Source organism: Capsicum annuum, chromosome 10 (assembly GCF_002878395.1).
Source record: "Capsicum annuum cultivar UCD-10X-F1 chromosome 10, UCD10Xv1.1, whole genome shotgun sequence".
Taxonomy (NCBI): Eukaryota; Viridiplantae; Streptophyta; class Magnoliopsida; order Solanales; family Solanaceae; genus Capsicum; species Capsicum annuum.
Window position 1 is genome coordinate 21,642,916 of NC_061120.1, and position 17,732 is coordinate 21,660,647.

The following is a 17,732-nucleotide window of genomic DNA, read 5'->3' on the forward strand; positions in this document are numbered from 1 at the left end:
TAATATATTTACATGACATAATTTGTGATAGATTAGTAGAAAGAAAATTATTTTATTAACAACTATTGATAAATTTAATATTTATAATAATTAAGAACATTTTAGTAAACTTACCAGTTACGATACAGTACCATACCGTTAAACCAAACAATAAAATCGTTATTAAACAACAGTGAACGATACAGTCCATTAAAATATTGTATTGTATTAGATTATACAGTATAATACCATATCATACAATCCCACATATTATGAAACTATGGCAAATTACTATCCAAACAAAGTGTAACACGTGTACTAGGTGCATAACATGTTTTTATACCTTAGGACACTTTATAGTACTAGGCAGCTTACGCCGTGCTACGCACGGCCCAATATTAATTCTTAAAAATTCTACGTTATGTATAATTCTATCATTTAACTAAAAACTTCATTTGTTTGATTAATGAATTCTAAGTTAGGCATATAATATTATAGTTAGATTGTTGAAATTTGTATAATGATATTTTAAGTTGTTCAAAATTTTGTGACGTTGATAGTCAGTTATATTTTTTAAATAATTTAAGTTTTAAATTATTGTGATTTATAATATTTTTTCTTTTATTCTACTAATTAGAAGTGACATAGTAAAATTATTACAAAAAATACCTGTGAATTTTTTTTAAGTGGTTCCATATAAAACGTCAAGTTAATTTAAAACTTCAAAAATTATTTTATTATTTTACATTATTTTTTAATATTTAAATGACTTATAATAATAAAAAATCATGAATAATATAGTAAAATTACGATTGAAATAGTTGAAACAGTCATGTCATAAATATCTATTTTAGTTTCTTTAGTAAAATATTATTAAATTTTTAATTTGTAAATGACTTATAATAATTAATTAGGGGTAATGTAGTAAATCACGATTAAAGTAGCTGAAGTAGGCATGTCAACCATGAGCAACCTGCTTTAACTGCTTACTGTGACTTCTTATATAGGATACTAATAATATAATTTTTTTAATGCTTAAATAACCATAATAAGTAATTAGGTATGATATAGTAAAATCACGATTGAAGTCGCGAAGCAGACATATATTAGAAGTGATATAACATAATAACTTCAAAAAGTTACTTGTGAAAAAAATCTAAGTGAGCCTTATATAAGACGTCAAGCTAATTTAAAACATCAAGAGTTAATTTATTATTTTATGTGTATTTTACCTTTTTTATTAAATACTATTAATTTTTAAATACTTAGATGACTTCTAATAATTAATTAGGGGTGATATGACAAAATTACGGTTGAAGCAGCTGAAACAGACATGTCAAAAATGTTTATTTTACTTATTTGTATTAAATTATTAATTTTTTAATAAATAAATGACTTATAATAATTCATTAGGAGTGATACAGTAAAAACACAGTTGAAGCAGCTGAAGCAAACATGTTGACCTGTTGCCTGCTTCAGCATGAAACTCCCTCTTATATATAACTAACTTAAATGACTTATAAAAACATCAACAAAAAATTTATTATTTTATGTTTATTTTATCTTTTTTTATTAAATATTATTAATTTCTTAATACTTAAATGACTTATAATAATTAATTATGAGTAATATAGTAAAATCACGGTTGAAGTAGCTGAAACAGTGATGCCATAAATGTTTATTATAAATCTTTTATTAAATATTTTTAATTTTTTAATATGTAAATGACTTATAATAATTAATTAGGAGTAATATAGTAAAATCACAGTTGAAGTAGCTGAAGCAGGCATGTCAACCTCCTGCTTGCTTCAGCTGCGAACCAACTGAAGCAGGTATGTCAAAAATGTTTGTTTTATTTTTTATTAAATATTATTAATTTTGAATACGTAAATGACTTATAATAATTAATTAGAGGTGATACATTAAAATTACGATTGAAGCAGTTAAAAAAAACATCCTCAAATAATAATAAGTGGAATTTTGAGGAACCTAGTAGTCATTTTGAAAACTACCCTTTTATTAAATATTATTAATATTATAATATTTAAGTAAAATAATTTATAATAATTAATTAGGGGTGATATAATAAAATTACGTTTGAAACAAGCAGCTGAAGCAACCAGGATGATCCTAAGCTGGTCCAACATTGCCGCTTCTATTATATAGTAAAATAGGGCTTAATTTATTTGATTTATTTTAATTTGATTAAAAAATTTCAAAAATATTTTTTAAAAATTTTATAATTTTGAAATAAAAATATATATTTTTTTAATTTTGTAATTTTAAATGATGAAAAGTAAAAATTAAAAAATTACTAAAAAAATGATATTATTTTATATGGGCTAGACAAAAAGTAGTAAACTGAAGCAAACAAGTATTTTTTAGTTTATATAATATCTTTTCTTTTAATCTCTTCGAAAAGAGTCTATGCAATTATGTATTTAAAGATTACACCAAATTGCAATTTTTATTATATTTTTAATGGTATAATTTGGTAGTACTATATTCAATATAAAAATTGAAAGTTTATTAAATGGAAAAAAATAAAATTGACGCTTACTTTCATCAATTTTCATTTATTTATTAATTATGTCCTTTATATTATATTGAAATTTATTATAGCATATTATATTTAAATTATATATTAGGAAAATTTATGATTAAAAAAATAAAACCTTTTTCATCGGTGTAGAATTCAAAATTAGTCAACCATATTACATCACCAGTATTGAATTTATTTAGAGTCAAATTGACCTTTCTTTTCATCAATGAAATAAGAAATTATTTCAAATATTCACTGTCTTTTTTTTTAATAAATTAATTAAAGTTATAAATTTATCGAATTTATTAAAAGAGAAAAAAGTACTCTCTTTATTTTTTTATATACTAACAATATAAATTTTGATTAATATTTTAAAATATATTTTTAATTAAATTTTAAAAATTAAAATTTATAATATTTTTTATATAATATAAAATATTTAAATTTAATATTAAAAATAAATTAAGTTAATCTAATTTGTCTTTAAAAAGTACTGGAGGGATTATTATATATTTATTTGATGAGATTTCTTTTTTATTGGGGTGCAATATTCCTAGTGCTAACATGTGTACAAGCTCCATTTAAACGTGGCACTTTCAACACTTTTGTCTGTCGTAACTCAAAGACCTCTTCTTCAACCCCACCCCCCTCAAATACCACCCCACCCCTTACAGTCTCCATATCCATATACAACTACAATACATATAGAACACTAAACATATACATATAGTGATTTATATATCACTATATGTATATATTTGTACCATATTATTCGGTGACATACTGTATTATTTTTATTCTTTAAGCTATTGTTACTCTTCTCACTTTCCAAAAAAAAAAAAAAACTTTAGGAACTCTTCATGTGAATTTTCAGGTATTTTGATGCTATCTGTTTTTCCTCTGTTTCTTATTATAATGTACGGTGGATTTTTCTTTTATCTTTTTGTGAAACTGTTTGATCATAAAAGTTTTTTAAACTTTTTTGGTTGCATGAGCTGAAATCATTTATTAATTTCGAATGCTATTTAATTGTTAATTAAGCGGGTAATTATGGTTGTTTTGTTTGAGTATTGAATAGTCACGAGTAACTTTCTTTGTTCATTTAATTCTTCCCAATTTTTGAATTATATCTAAAGTTTCTTTAGTCCTGTTGAAACATCACTTCCTTTTGTTAGAATTTAATACGTTTTTTCCATATATTTTATATGGCATCAATAGTGAATTTATTCTACTTCTTTAATAAATTTGGATAGAATAAGCTTCTACCTTTGTTATTTCTGTGAAATTGTTGAATTCTTCTTTTGCAGAAAATACTAACCATTCGGTGAGTATTTAATAATTTTCTATATGTCTCATTTTTTTAAATCTTTCTTCTGTGTTCTTGATGATTTTTGGAATTTATTGAACAATCATTCTTTTTTTGGATAACCATGGTGCTTTCACTCACCTCGACTAAATCCATGGAATACTTGCCACCACAGATATCAGGTGGCAAGTGGAATTGAAAATTTTGATTGAACAATCTGGGATGCATGCAAGAAAAAGGAGGTGGCAAGTGGAATTGAAAAAAAAAATTATGTTTATTGTTGCATCAAATTATTTTCCAAAAGTAACAACTATAAATATTAGCTTGTTGAATCCTGATGCAAGAACCTTTCTGGAATTGTATTCCTCTTTCTTCCACACTAAAAAATCACTTTTTTTCCGTGGGAAAATGTTCAGTGGCTATTCCCACATATATTTTGATTGAATAAGTGAGAAAAGAAATAAGTAGTGTTTTCACACGGAAAAATTAGGAAGCTTCTCAGTATTTCAATGAGACGTGCGTTTCCCAGTGAACTGATTCGGTGGAAATGGAGTGGGAAAATCATGTTTTATAACACAAATTTCCCGTTGGTTCGCGATATAGAAAGCTTCTGTTTCTAGTAGTGCCTTTTATGATGTGTCTGTATATTTATTCCCGTGCGTATGGAGAACAACAACAACAAACACTTTGTATTCCCACAAAGTGGGGTTTGGGGAGCGTAAAATGTACGCAGTCCATAACCCGTGTGTATGGAGAAAGCTCACTAAAATTTTAATAGCTACTAGATCTGAGCTCATAATTTTAAAAGTATAATTATTTCAGTGTTATATGTGTTAGAATTCTTAAAGGTTGAACTCATCAAGTTTAAAATCTTGGGTCCACTCGGGCCTTAGGAGCTTCTTGAATGGGTTTTCCAAGGACGTTAAAAGTTTCATTTTGACAGGTTCGCCGTGCCTGACAGGGTATTTCCAGAACAACAACATAATACAATGTGTTCCCACAAGTGGGGTATGGGCAGAGTGGGCTATATGCGGACCTTGCACGCTTGAGAATATTTCATTGCTCTTGCCTCCCAATTTTTTATTACTATTTATATATTATGCCCAGCCTTAATAGAAGTGAGCACAGATGTCATCTTTTCGATTATTAAGTTCCAACTTGGAGCTCCTTAATTTCTAAAACTGTTAGATAGATTGGTCTATCTGCCCTTCAGATGTATTTCTAGCTATCCTCTAGGAGTAATTGATTTAGACATTGTAGTGCACTCTAAGCAGAATGACAAGCAAGTAGTACCACATCTATACAAAATGTGACTCATTGTATGATGGAAGGTGAAATCTCCTCACTTGATCTGCGCTTGAGTAACTCGCTTCATGTTTTCAGAGAACTGATTAGAAAGCCTTTAATCATATTTTCCAAAGAAAACACGGTTTGCCAGGAAATACTACTTTGCGCTGCACTTATAGCCGATTAACTAGGCCAAGTTGGGAAGTCTGTTAGGACTTCGGAGCACAATTTGAATTATCGTTGTATGGTCAAACAAGGAACATGTTGCAGATATTGAATGCCCTTTATACAAATAAGCTACTTTTTGTAATCACTGTTTAAATGTTTTTTCACTAATGTATATATCAAATTGTAATTGTTGCAGCTTGTAATGAGCATCTTTTTTGTATCATAGCATAGTCGCCTATGAGGGCATCTATCATGGCGGTGGCGTCAACGAAGAAAAAGAGTGTCTTTGTTGACTGGGTATGTGAATGCGTAGTGGTTAGAAATCGCATACAATCTATTCCCCTTTTTTTGGAAGGTCTAACTTTACTGTGTATTGAACTGTTGAGAATGTAATTGCAGGTAACAGGTAGAATAAAAGTGAAACAGCTACCGTTTATGGGGATTCTTTGTACAGTGTTGTATATTGTGTTTAGGACCACTAATTATCAGTATGAACAGACAGAGGTATGATGGGGCTACCATTTATTAAAAAAGTAGAGGTACCTTTCAATTCTTCTTTGCTGACAATCATATTTTCCTCTGTACGTTTTCAGATGGAGTCGAAGTTGAACCCGTTTTATTCTTCAAAGGTAGTTGCATTTCTGTTCTTTTCTATACATATTTTTTGCTTATTTGTAATTGTCTGCACAGATAGGGACACTTATTAGCTTCCAGTTCTTGATGAGCTAAAGTATTTAATGATAGCATTTCATAATTAATTGTCACGATAATGCGTTCTGTTCTTTCATCCAGGATTCTGATGTAGATATCACACATTTAAACAGCTTGCCTCATGGTATTATCCATGCAAGGTCGGATCTAGAGTTAAAGCCTCTTTGGTCTACAAGTCATTCCAAGTCCAAGGTATTTCTCATCTCCTTAACCGTCGAATAAATAGAGCAGCTTCCCTTAGTATCTCTTATTATCATTTTAATATGGGATTAAAACTAGTTTTTCTCTTCCGCTCAGTTTCTAACCCTCTGTGTTCCCATTTTCAGGCTAACATTTCTAGTTCTCATAACCTTTTGGCATTGGCAGTTGGTATTAAACAAAAGAGCAATGTTGATGTTCTTGTCCAAAAGGTATAACATCTTACTCGACTTTGTTGTGGAAAACTTGTAATCGACTAATCTATCTGATTTTCAATTGTGTCTGATGTGTGATTTACTTTAATTCAGTTTCTTCCAGAGAATTTTACAATCATCTTGTTCCACTATGATGGACATGTTGATGGCTGGTGGGACCTCCAATGGAGTAAAGAAGCCATTCATATTGTTGCAAATAACCAAACTAAATGGTAAGAATATTGTCATTGATTTGGAATTAGGTAAAGTGTGTATAGTTGATGAAATCATAGACTGCTGTCTACCTAATCCTGTAAATTAAGCAGGCTAATTTTCATTATGAACAGAGGGAGTAGGTGGTGGGGACCTTTATCTTAATTTGCGGACAACCGATTGTTCTGTTGTCAATAAAAACAGTAAGTTGTCGTTAGAGTTTCCAATTTCTGCTGGAAGTTTGTCTTTCCTCATAACTCATCCAGGACAATCAGCAACCTGTTGTCTAAGATAATACGCTCTAGCGCTTTTAACATTGAAAAACTAATTGAAATCCAATTTTCGGTTTCCCTCAACAATTGGACGGTCCCTCTTAAGGCCCTTTTTTATGCAAAACTTCCTTCAGTGAAACTGTGCGATCAGCTTGTATACTTATGAAGTAGAGGAACTCATCGGTGTTGTGATTTAACTTTAACACAGGTGGTTTGCAAAGCGATTCTTACATCCTGCTGCTGTTTCTATCTATGATTACATTTTCCTTTGGGATGAAGATTTGGGCGTGAAGAATTTCCATCCTGGAAGGTAAGCATAAAATATATCCTACTTTGGATGTATATAATCTGCAGATAGACACATTTGATATAAGTTTCTAATTTACCCGGGGTGAACTTCTGCTTTTAAAATTCAATCGACTTTTTGCCAGATGGTAATTTTTTTTGGGCCTATTGGACGCTCACTTTTTTCCAGGTACCTCAAAATTGTGAAATCAGAAGGACTGGAAATTTCCCAGCCAGCCTTGGACCGGAACTCAACTGATATACATCATAGAATCACAATAAGAAGCAAGAGAAAGAGGTTCCACAGGTGACCTGGGATAATCCAACTCCTCAAATTTAATGTTTTGGAATATTTTGGGTGAAATATCAATGCATTTTTTATTCAAGCAGAAGAGTGTATGATAGAAGAGGTAGTACAAAATGTTCAAATGAAAGCGAAGGTCCTCCATGCAGCGGGTAAGATTTATACAGTTAATATAATTGTTATTAGCCTTGCATATTCTTTGATCTGGTTAGGCTTTGCTTTCTCCTTGAATCCCGTAAGAGATGCCAGGGATTGATCCCCCCTGCCAACGCCAACGCCTACGCCTTCTCAGTCAAGCTCGTCGTTCCGGGCTTGCCTAGTTTGGTTTACCTCTCTTGTGGTTTGTGAGCTATTGCAGTGGAGCGGGTTTACCGGGTGCGCACCCAAAGGGTAGCATCTGTATTTCCCCTGGGGTTGCAAAAAGATTTTATGTTTATAGTGCAAATGTTCTTAACAATTTGGATAAAATTTGCTTTACGTGTTCTCTTGAATTTGGTGCAATCTTTTTGACGTGATACACTATCTATCAGAACGAGTACTATGCACTCTCTTATCTGCAGATTTGTGGAAGGAATGGCTCCAGTCTTTTCAAGATCTGCTTGGCTGTGTGCTTGGCATCTTATACAGGTAAACTTGTGGTTTCTGTCAAGAGTTCGCATCCCAAATTCCAATTACAACAGTTTGTGTCAAGATAAAAAGCAATCTTTGTTTATGCTATCTTCTACTTGCGTGAAATGGATAACAATATCATTGCGAAATCATGCATTTTCTAATCTTCATGTCTGGTTCCCCTTCCATTTGCAGTTAGGTTACTCTTGGTACTGTTAATGTGTTCTTTATTTAATTCGGATCCTCCACGACTGTACGCGATTACTTCTCAGTTCTCACGTACACTTTGAAATTTCATGCTGAAGAATCCTTTGTTTGTTCATTTTCTTACTTGCTTTCGTAATGAGATTCTGATTACTGATTCTTCCTATCAGAATGATCTTGTTCATGGATGGGGAATGGACATGAAACTTGGTTATTGTGCACAGGTTAGATCACTTCTTTGTGGCTGCTAATTCGCTTTAGTTCAGTTTAATTTCTTGTTATATTATGAGGCGAACCTGGAAAATTTCCTTTTAATGAACTCGGTTTATTCTGAATTCTGATAGAAGGGTAAGAGTTTCTATTCCCAGTTTCCTTATCTAGAACAGAAGCGTCTTTTCTCCAAAAGAATACACTCTTAGATAATCCAAGCAAGCCCCTGTGCCTTTCAACACATTTGCAATTCATCTCTTCATACTACAGCTGTCATACATCTTCTCAAAAACTTTATGAATTGTCCGCCAACGGGTTAGTGCTTTTACAGATGAGAGGGCAGCTTCTTGTGTGTTGGCGACAAGCTATGTATTAGCTACTGGAGAGATATTTTCTCAAAACTGCTAAGTGATCTCGAAGCAATGTTCCCCTTTGGGGACCTCCGATGTAGTTGAAAACAATCATGCCCATGCAAGGATGACATGGATTAACAAAGGCGGATCTAGGATTTGAACTTTACGGGTTCAATTCGGAATTCTACAACATCCTGGGTTCAAAATCTATTTATTTTTACTTATTTAGTTAAGCCTCGGATAAATCCATAGCTCCTTCACTAGATCCATCCCTGCCCATTAGTTGAGGAATGGTCAAATGTTAATCCGCAACTGCCGAACATTACTTGTGATGCCACAAGATAGTAGCAGTAAATTATTTCGTGGTATGGTAGATAACAATCCCGTGCACCTCCAGGGAGCACGAGTTGCATGATGTACTAATAGTCTTTGCTGCTTCTCTTGTTGGTTGGAATTCATTAAAGCTATTTTGCAGGATAGAAGAACTCTTTTTAATGTGCTGTCAATTATTATTTGTAAGTAGTGGGTGCATGTATGATTTTAACTTACGTGGAACATGAAATTGATGTAGGGGGACAGAACCAAAAAAGTTGGAGTAGTTGATAGTGAATATATCTTCCACCAGGGCATTCAAACTTTAGGAGGGCCATCTCTGAAGAAGGTAACCTTCTGCACTAAATATGTTTTAATTGGAGTCAGAAGACACAATTTTGCTGCTCTCTCTATTATCCCCAAGTACTTCATGTATCATTGCATTCAGGTTCTTATTCAAACGCCAGTGTAGCATCCTATGCGCGCTATATTGATACAGTCAAATTACCTATAAATAGTTACAGGTAGATTCCTATGATGAGCATTTCATTAAATTACACTAATGTGTAATCGTGCAAGAATCTCTACATTGTAGTTTGTGTAAAACTCTTGCTGATATTACGAGTATGCTCATTTTTATTGCTCCACTAAAATCTGTTCATATTTGTACAGCGTTCAAATGTTAAACAGTCTTTGAAGGTATGTAACATCCCACTGCTCCTTCACTTAAGCAGTTTAAGAAATCTCCGACTCTAAACTTTCGCTAACTACCGACATCATTTGATTTCTTTTCTCTTGCACAGAGACACGACGTTGACGTGCGATCTGAGGTGAGATGTTGCTTTTACCCTTATGAGTTACCACACATTCTCAGAAAGGAATAGTTATTTCCGAAGTTTTTTTTTTTTTCGGAAATTCCAGAAAAACCCGCAGCCGCTACACTCTTCGGATGTGCGCACTGGGTAAACCCTCGCAAGCCCGGTGCGACAGGCTCGACTCAAAGGCCCTATCTGGGAACGATTCCCAGGTAGCTATGGTGGGTTTTCAACCCCCGACCAGTGAGCCACACCACAAGGGTGCAGTTATGGTTGAAGTTAATAGCACATAGATTCTTTTTTGAAGACACTACAAACTCTCTGTATATTCATTTTATTTACATGGTGCAGATTCGACGACAGTCCACGTATGAGCTACAAATATTTAAGGATCGGTGGGAACGAGCTGTGGAAGAAGACAAGAACTGGGTGGATCCAGTTGAAGCGATCAACCGAAAACGTGAACTACGACGCAAACAAATACGAAAACTGAAAGTTAAGCTCGCATGAAGTTTTAACAGTCATCCGTGATACAGTGGCTTTGGTCAAAGATGATCATATGAGGTTAAACTGACCCAGAGTTGTCATCGGAATTTTAGCCATGTCTTTCACGCAGCTACAAAGGAACTTGTAAATTGCTACTCTCTGGCCTTTTTGAATTTCCATAATTAGTTCATTTGTTTTGATTGCTGTGGTAACTTCAATTATTTTTTGGAGTATAGTTGAGAGAAGTCGCCTGAAAGATTGCAGGCAATGTTCATTGGGAAAATTACATAGATATATATACTATATTTAGAACAATTGCAGGCAATAATTTTTTTTCAAAAAAATACTATTATTTCACTCCTTGACTTGTCCTCACAGCTTATTTTAGCATTTTAACTTTACGGATTATTATTTGTCCCTAAACAACCTTTAAGTGATTATATACAACTTTAAATTACAATTTCTCACAACAGAGTGTGTGATACTTGCGTCATGTTATTGTTATATTAGTGTTATGTCATTGTTACGTAAAAATATATATGCCCAAAAATACCAACCCCACCCCACGGAAAATTTTAACATGGGCGAGGCGCAACTATGACTAGATGTGTAAGGGATTTTTTAATTGGTAATATAAAGTTCTGTGGACTCATCACATTTTTTCATTTACTTTTTATTTGTCTTTCTTCCTTACTCTTCCCTCTTCTTTTTTTCCCCACATTTTCTGGATTTATCAATTTTATTACTTCCTTAGTTTTATTTTATTTGGTTAGTTGTAAATAAACTTTTATTTATTTATTTTTATTTTAACAAGTAAATATATAAATAATATTTTTAATACTACTATCATAACCAAATAACAACATAAGCTTTTAACAGCTAAACTTTTCAATATCAAAAAATTGAAAAAAATTTGATAGAAAACTTTCGATATAACATTCTCAAAAAAAAAAATACGAAATTTAAATAAACAAAAATAAAATTTAAAAAATTTGTGACTTTTGTCAATAGGGGAAAAACACTTCAAATTAAATTAAACTATTTTCATATTTTCATGAAAATGGCCATGAAATTTTATTTTCATGAAAATGACCATGGAATTTAAATTTCACTTTCTAGTCTTTTCAAGTGGCTTGTTCTATATCATTTTTATACACCTTCTATACAGTTTCTATACATATCTTATACATATAAATATTTTATACGAAAATTATACAGTTTTGATACACAATTTATATAATAATTGTATAATTTTTTTATACATTTTATACAACAGTTATATAATTTTCATATACTTTCTATATATTTTTTATATATATTTTATACACATACATATTTGATAGAACTATACAATTTCTATACATATATCTTATATAGATACATATTCTATTTAACAATTATATCGTTTTTATGTAATTTAATTATTATTTCTAAATAATTAAAAAAAAAACAGAACATTAGATCAGTTAAAATTTTTTTAGCAAAAAACTGAAATTGAAATATTTTTAAAAGGGTCGAATTGCCCAAGTTAAATACTGTATCAGTATTGTATATAGACTGTATCACTATTATTTATGAACTGTATATGGATTCCGTAGGCCAAAATTGATCCAAATTAGGAAAAAGCTATAAAGCGAAAATAGTATATCCGACTGACCACTTTTTGAAAAGTTTTCAAACTTTGGCTATTTGTTTTAAAAAGTGTAATAGAGTATCCTTTTCTCATTTAATAACGCGTGACGGCGTTTCACAATATTTTTATAAGTTTATTTTTATACATAAATTAAATTGTGTTTATATTAGAAGTTTATTTTACCAAACTAATCTTATTAATTATAATTTAAAATTTTAAATTTAATTACTAATATTTTATATATTTATTTACTGATAAATAATAAGAAATAACATTAACTTTTTATTTGTTAAAATACAAAAATTATAAGAACAATTATTTTAGTGGCCCAAATAAAATAAAATTGAGAGAGTAACAATATTGTTTTAAATAGATAAAAGCAAAAAATGTGGAAAAAAAATTAGCTGGAAAACTATTTAACTAAACCAAAAAAAAAAAGACAGAGAAAGATGCATAGAGAAGTAAAGTGATTAGAAGAAAAACAAATAGCCAAAATAGTGAAACAGCCTTTCTACTTCATCAGAGGTAGGGGTATGGACTGCGTACATCTTATCCCCCAGACCCCACTAAGTGGGAATACACTGGGTTTGTTGTTGTTGTTGTTGTAGTGAAGGAAATCAATGGAACGAAATATGAGGAGATGAGGATATTTTCTGACACAATAGGGCCCATAAAAATACTTGTCAATAAATAAAAGGTGTCTCACACAACTAGTGTTGATTGTGTCTCACTCATGATAAAACTTCTCCCCCCCCCCCCCCCCCCCCTCTACCTCATTTTTCTTTCTTCAATAGACCCACCCACCCAACTCCATCCCCCACCCCCACCCTGCATGCCCCTCTTTCTTTCTTTTCCTTCATCAAACCCCAATCCTGACAACCCCCCGTCACTCCTTCGTCAAATTTCAGCCCCACCCCCTACAAACACAAAAAATAAACCCCATTCTTTTTTGTTTCTTCTTCAGACAAATCAATTTTCAAGAGGTAGTGCAGTTTCAGTTAATTAATCAAACACTCTTCTTTTTCGGTGAAATTGAAAAAAAAAAATTCCATGCGAAAAATTGAATTGGGTATAAATTTTTCTTCTTCATCTGAATAATGAATTTAAAAAAATGTGTTAAAATTTATAACTTTTTTCATAACATTTCTTTTTTCAATGAAATTGATGAAGAAAATCAATGTTCCCGCAAAATCTGAAATTCTACTAAAATACATCGATGATGTAGCACTTATGTTTAGTTCAAAAAATTTGATATGCAAGTGATTGGGTCAAATATCACAAGTTAGAAGAAGAAAAAGTCAAAAATACCCTTCTATTTTAGTATGTTAATTAAGTTTGTCCTTCATTATACTATGGGGTCAATTATATCTCTATCGTTATACTATAGGGCTAATTATACCTCTGTTATTACGAAAGTTAACAAAATTACCCTTGAATTGGATGAATTTTCCAAATTCAAAAAATTTACCCAATTTTTCTTAATTGTCTATTTTTTTCAATTTAACCCGACCCATTTCCACCTAAACCCTTACAAAACATACTTACCCCACACCATTGTTCCTTCTCTTTCACAAACAATAGCTTGGGTCTCAAGCATGCTGCTCTAGCGAACCATCATCGAACATCAATTGCTCTAATTCTGTCTCCCCCTTCCTCGATTTTATTTCCATTCAAGTAATCATGAAGTGCTCCATTTCCATGAACATTTGATAGATACCAAACAACCAAGTCTTATAAAGTAATAAAGAGATATGTTCATTAACTTTTTCCCAATTATTTCTCCATGTCTCGTTCTGTATTATATTTTTTCTTCTAAACAATAATTTTTAATGAATAACCGCGACAAGATACGTATGGTGCAAATCATATTCGATGCTGATAACATTCAGTCAATGTAAATGAGACATTAATCTTACAAAAGTTCTCTCTAAAACGTTTATGACCAATCTTCTGAGTAAAAAATTAAAGAATTAAAATTGTTAACGTCTCCAAAACATTTCATTTAAGTGGTTAATATATTTAGGAAATAGACACTTGGCAATTTGTGCAGAAACTTTTTCAAAATTCAAGTGAAAAATTTAACATTTTTTTATGTGTTCATGGCCAGCGGAGAAGAAAAATAATGTGATAAAAAATATATTTAGGCAAACAAATAGTGTAGAGCTTTAAATATCATTATTTTACATAATTATTGTGCCGATTCGAAAAAATTTGGTTGTCAATGCTTGAAAGTTGGACGAAGAAGAATTGCTTTGATCATACCTTTTAAGTTGAGCTATTTAGTTAATTTAAATAGATATGTCTAGCCGATTAAATTGAGAAAACAAGTAATTTAAAGAAAATTAGGTTCATTTTTTAAATTTGGGGGAATCCATTCAATTCAAGGGTAATCTTGTTAGCTTTCATAATGGCAAGGGTGAAATTGACCCTATAATATAACGGTAGGAGTATAATTGATCCCATAATATAACGAAGGGCAAATTTAATCAATATACTTAAGTAGAGGGGTATTTTTGACCTTTTTTCCAAAAAAAAATAGATGGGACCTCTTCGTTGATGAGGATTGCTAAAATCTTTCCTTTTTACTTTTTCCAAAGTTTTTAGCAAAAAAAATAAAAATAATTCTCAACCTTGAATAAAAAGGGACAAATAAATTTCCCAATTAAGTGAGAGTCCTTCGAATTTTAAAAATTAGGTAAAAGGGTCAATTTTTTTTCCAATTTTTTTTATAACATTTTCGCTCCAACAACTTTGCACAGTTGTTGAACAACTTTGCAAAGTTGTCAAACAACTTTAATAGTCGTTCGACAACTTTGCAAAGTTGTTCAATATCAAAGTTATTCGATAATTTTGCAAAGTTGTTCAATAACTGTGCAAAGTTGTTCGACAACTTTGATAGTTGTTGAGACAACTAATGCAGTTGTCGAACAACTGTCCTAGTTGTTTAAGCGACTTTATCTTTTTTAACTTAATAATATTATGGGACCCACTTATCCATTTCTTTGAATTAAAGACTTGGGAGTGTCTATGGGCTCATTTTTCTTGAAGAAAGGGGTGTGCGGGGTGCGGGGTGAGATGAGAGGGTTGAGGGACATTAAAGAAGAAAGGGTTGTTTTATATATATATATATATATATATATATATATATATATATATATATATAAGAAAGAAATATTAAAACCCACAGATCATTTAATGTATACTAATAAGAAAGGAGACACCTCAGTAAGATTTACAGGTTATACATATACAAACGAAAGAGAGACAGATGAAGAGGCTGAGACAAGTGAGTATAATGAATACATGAATATAGAAATAATGGAAGAAGATGGTTTTGAAGTAAATAAGGCTATAATGAAAGCAGAATCCCTGATACAAGTAGGACCACGAAGATGGACGCATGTGAGAATGTAATGAACCCGAGGCTTGGAGTGTGCGAGCGAAGGACTTAAAACACACCAAACCGACCCTAATCTCATACTTGGAGTGTAAAGAGGAGCCTTGGAACACAACAAGGCAGCCCCTAAATACACTTGAAGGAAGCCTAGTTCTTAAAAGGGCATTTTGAATATTTTGTATTTTATTTGTAACTTAGTATAAATAGACCATTGTAGGACTTTTAGACTTAGATTATTCATGATGTTGTAAGTATTGAAACACAAAGAAACAAAAGTCCTCTCTCCTTGAGGCACCAAAACCGAAATTAGGCATAGAGAGTATGAAATCACTCTTGTTGACTCATGGCTTGGAAGCGTGATGCTTGGGAGGTGGATTCCGACCTTGTGTCTTCGTAAGAGATAGGTGAACGTTGTGTGTAGTGTTAAGGATCCAATAGTGGAATATGCTCTTGGGTTCTTAAGATTATACCTTCATTAAGTCTATCTAACTATCCCTTTACTTTTATTGTAATATTGTAGTAGTTTGTGTTCTTGTAACCGTTTCTATATCTTGCTAGTAAAACCCTGTGTTGTTTCTATCTTGTTATTGTTGTCCATCTCGCCATATTGTTGTTGTTTTGGTGTATTTACACCTTCAATATCTTGTTGTTATTGTGTTTTTATTGTTGTTGTAGTGAATCTGAGAGTGGTCACCAAAGGGGTCCTCGATTCTTCAAACTTGTGGACTGATTTGGTGTTTGTTTCGTGTTTCCCTTATGCATCTTGTATCATTAACCTTAAGAGTGAACCGCTAACCAACTGCACTAAAAGCTATAGCTTTTAGTGTAGTTGGTTAGCAGTTCACTCTTAAGGTTTGGCATCAAAGCGGAGGTCACGGGTTCGAATCTCGCTTACACCATGCGCAGGTTCGAGGATGAACCTTTCCCAAAGAAAGGAAGAATGATGGCACCCAAAGGGTGTCCACCTATCTCGGGTTGGCCTTGGTTGAGGGTATGGGTCGGGTTCGTGCCCCATATGGTTCAGGGCCTATAAAGGGTGGGTTACGCCTCTCGCTACCAGCTATAGCTTTTAGTACAGTTGGTTAGCGGTTCATTCTTAATGTGATACCAAATGAAACAAGAAGCACAAGGGAAACATAAAACAAACACCAAATCAGTCCACAAGTTTGAAGAATCCAGGACCCCTTTGGTGACCACTCTCGGATTCACTACAACAACAATGAAAACATAATAATAACAAGATATTAAAGGTTTAAATACACCGAAACAGCAACAATATGGCGAGATGGATAACAATAACAAGATAGGAACAACACAGGGTTTTACTAACAAGATATAGAAACGGTTACAAGAACACAAACTACTACAAGATTACAACAAAAGTAAAGAGATAGTTAGATAGACTTAATAAAGGTATAATATTAAGAACCCAAGATCATATTCCACTCTTGGACCCTTAACACTACACACAACGTTCACCTATCTCTTACGAAGATACAAGGTCGGAATCCACCTCCCAAGCATCACGTTTTCAAGCCATGAGATCAACAAGAGTGATTCCACACTCTTTATGCCTAATTTTGGTTTTGGTGCCTCAAGGAGAGAGGACTTGTGTTTCTTTGTGTTTCAATACTTACAACATCATGAATAATCTAAGTCTAAAAGCCCTACAATGTTCTATTTATACTAGTTACAAATAAAATACAAAATATCCAAAATGCCCTTTTAAGAACTAGGCTTCCTTCAAGTGTATTTAGGGGTTGCCTTGTTGTGTTCCAAGGCTCCTCTTTACACTCCAAATGTGAGATTAGGGTCGGTTTGGTGTGTTTTAAGTCCTTCACTCGTACACTCCAAGCCTCGAGTTCATTACGTTCTCACATGCGTCCATCTTCGTGGTCGTACTTGTATCAAGCCCTATACGAAATAAATAGTAATAGCATTTTTAAATGCACAAGCTGTAAATTAGGAAACTTAAAACTTAAAGAAATGAAAGAACATTTTATAAAATGTAATTTAAGAACAGATAATTATGGTTATACATATAAAAAGGAACGAAAAGGGGAAGACTCAGAACCGATCTATAGTATAGACGAAAGTATAAAAGAATTTATAGAAAGTGCAGCAAGTACTGCAAGCCCTTTCCAGAGAACAACTGGTATGCAAAGAGTACCAGTAACAACAGAAAATTTATCAAGATATAGAGTATTTAGTACAAATCCAGACACTCAATCAGAACAAGACATAAAACCTAGAG

The 17,732-nt window shown here is 32.2% G+C and overlaps 1 protein-coding gene across 8 annotated transcripts; it reads left to right on the top strand.

Moving 5' to 3' along the window:
* The first annotated feature begins 3,142 nt into the window (after positions 1–3,142).
* LOC107845356 lies at positions 3,143–10,805 on the top strand. 8 transcript variants are annotated; one of them, XM_016689629.2, is made up of 17 exons: positions 3,165–3,395; positions 4,771–4,945; positions 5,479–5,579; positions 5,682–5,786; positions 5,876–5,911; positions 6,075–6,185; positions 6,320–6,403; positions 6,500–6,618; positions 7,079–7,180; positions 7,346–7,462; positions 7,546–7,611; positions 8,020–8,086; positions 8,443–8,496; positions 9,407–9,496; positions 9,820–9,846; positions 9,951–9,977; positions 10,314–10,805. In XM_016689629.2, the coding sequence occupies exons 3-17, from the start codon at positions 5,520–5,522 to the stop codon at positions 10,470–10,472; spliced, it is 1,224 nt and encodes a 407-aa protein (XP_016545115.1). In that variant the 5' UTR covers positions 3,165–3,395; positions 4,771–4,945; positions 5,479–5,519; the 3' UTR covers positions 10,473–10,805. The 8 variants fall into 8 exon arrangements, 7 of the variants coding, with proteins under 7 accessions (XP_016545116.1, XP_016545115.1, XP_016545119.1 ...); XM_016689632.2 differs by having other exon boundaries at positions 3,166–3,395; positions 5,509–5,579; XM_016689630.2 differs by lacking the exon at positions 4,771–4,945 and having other exon boundaries at positions 3,143–3,395.
* The last annotated feature ends 6,927 nt before the right edge of the window (positions 10,806–17,732 follow it).